Source organism: Nematolebias whitei, chromosome 1 (genome assembly GCF_014905685.2).
Source record: "Nematolebias whitei isolate Nwh7 chromosome 1, NemWhi1, whole genome shotgun sequence".
In the NCBI taxonomy this organism is placed as follows: domain Eukaryota; kingdom Metazoa; phylum Chordata; class Actinopteri; order Cyprinodontiformes; family Rivulidae; genus Nematolebias; species Nematolebias whitei.
Window position 1 is genome coordinate 45,567,449 of NC_056498.1, and position 2,091 is coordinate 45,569,539.

The window sequence follows — 2,091 nt, forward strand, 5'->3', positions numbered from 1 at the left end:
GGATGGATGATGGATGGATGATGGATGGATGATGGATGGATGATGGATGGATGATGGATGGATGATGGATGGATGATGGATGGATGATGGATATGCTTTAAATGTTTACATTGCTGTCAGCTTCACATGAAACTGATATTTTGACAGAAATAAAAGTACTGCAGGAAGTGCTACAGCTATCTGCTGCTGCTACTTGCTCAAGCAAACAGCATGTAAATACCTCAGCTTTTATCTGCATCCAGACTAGCCATTAGCTCATCGCTTCTGTCAGAATCAAAGTGTTTGTCCAAACGGAGGTCGCTCAAAGAGCCACGGCAAACAGCTGAGCGTCTCCATGGAACCCACAGTAAAATGTGTGAACTGTCCCTTTAAGTTCACCTCATAAACTCTAACAGCGCTTCGATCCGAGGATGATGGACAACAACCCTCTTCTTCAGCATCAGGGCGGTGTACAAGATGACGGTTTCCACACCAAACTGAGAAACAACATCTGGACAAGAAAATCAGAAACGTGGCGCTAAACAGAAACTAGTGGGGATATTTTACTAACACACTCAACAGACTGCTCTCAGCTAGACATCTTGTTTTTTGAGTTTTTAATAATTTGATCATTAATGGTGTTAAAAGTTCATACCTGTCCAGTAACGGTGCATTTTATCGAGCCTAAGTGTAAGTAGTGAGTATGTTACCTGTAACAGATGTGAGTTCTTACCTTTGATCGATCCCGCCAGGTACGCCGTCTGGACATCGTAGTCCTTGATGAGGAACGAGCCGTTTTCGTCGCTCTGACAGATCCCTTTGGTGAGGACGGTGATGTAGGCTTCCATCATCGTCACCGGGCTGCCGTGCTTCATGTACATCCTGGAGAACAAACGTAAACACTACCCACAACTCTGGACACGAGCCGGTGCAGAACGTCATCGTCTTACCTGCAGAGGATTCTACCGAGAGCTGCGTACTTCTCCGGGTTGAAGTCTTTCGCTGTTATAGCAACTGAAAAATGAGTGACCTGTACGGACAAAAACCATTCCAGATGTTTCCAAACCGGGTTTTATTTTTTACAGCAGTGTAGAGAACCTGCGTGAGCCCTCATCAGTACCTTAGTCAGCGCCGTGGGCTCCTGGACCTCCACCGTGGTGATGTAGTACCAGGTCCGACTGAAGTGACCGAACACAAACGTGTGGAAGTCCCGTCCTTCCTGCGTCAGGCAGCACTTCCTGAGAAGCAGCTGCCGCAGCTCAGGGCTCACAGACGGATAACACCAAACCCACAGAGAGTCTCCGTTCACATCTTTCTCTGTTGGAGGAGAAACATCATGAGAACTCTGCTGGAACAACTCCTGGAAGCAGACCTCCAGCACAGGAAGTTAAACGATGCTGGAGCACAGTGAAGGTCCCCTTCACAACCATCACACTGTTGTCATGTGACCCTCCTGAAGGTCTCAGGTGCCGGCTTTTTCTTTACAAACAACTATTTAAGCATCAACAAAAACAAGAAATAAACAATTAAAATAACGAGACAGAAGGAATTTACCTATTAATCCGACGCTCAACATAATCTGTGCCTCAGTCGTTGCCATGTTTTTATGTAGAAAACAGCATCTGCCTTTCCTTATGGGGCGCAAATTTAACTTACAACAGCCTCAAGAGCTCCTCCGATGTCAAAAAACAAAAATACAAAAATGAATAAAGTAAATAATATCTATTTTTTATAAATCCAGTCGGTGGTTTGGGGTGACTCTTTAACTGTCAACAGATTTTCTCCATCTCTCTCTTCGGTCTTTTTCCTCTTCCGGAATGGGAAGCCAGTGTGGGCGGGGCCAAAACGTTCAGCCAATCACAAGCTGTCATACGGTGACGTAATGGTGCATTCATGTAAACCAGGATTGTTTTTATCTTCCCCAAAAATTATTCCAAAAATTTAAATACTGCTTAATTTTTTTTCAGGAGATTTGTTAAAATATCGAACAGTTGTATTAGTAAAAAGTTGTTTAGTGTGTATTTGTGCTATTTATAGCAAACACAGAAATTATCAACTATAATTTACAAAATACGAATTTCCTTTTTTTTTTTTACAAATTTATATATATAT

General features: G+C 43.0%; 1 protein-coding gene across 1 annotated transcript in view; it reads right to left on the reverse strand.

The window, feature by feature from the left end:
- The window catches only part of dennd10 (DENN domain containing 10), a 6,415-nt gene extending 4,640 nt beyond the window's left edge, over nt 1-1,775 (reverse strand). The window contains exons 1-5 of the mRNA XM_037684678.1: nt 1,534-1,775; nt 1,100-1,296; nt 930-1,009; nt 713-861; nt 379-490 (exon numbers count right to left, since the gene is read on the reverse strand). Coding sequence (XP_037540606.1) covers nt 379-490; nt 713-861; nt 930-1,009; nt 1,100-1,296; nt 1,534-1,579 — 584 coding nt within the window. The 5' untranslated portion in view covers nt 1,580-1,775. The remainder of the gene's footprint in view (nt 1-378; nt 491-712; nt 862-929; nt 1,010-1,099; nt 1,297-1,533) is intronic.
- Between the last annotated feature and the right edge of the window lie 316 nt (nt 1,776-2,091).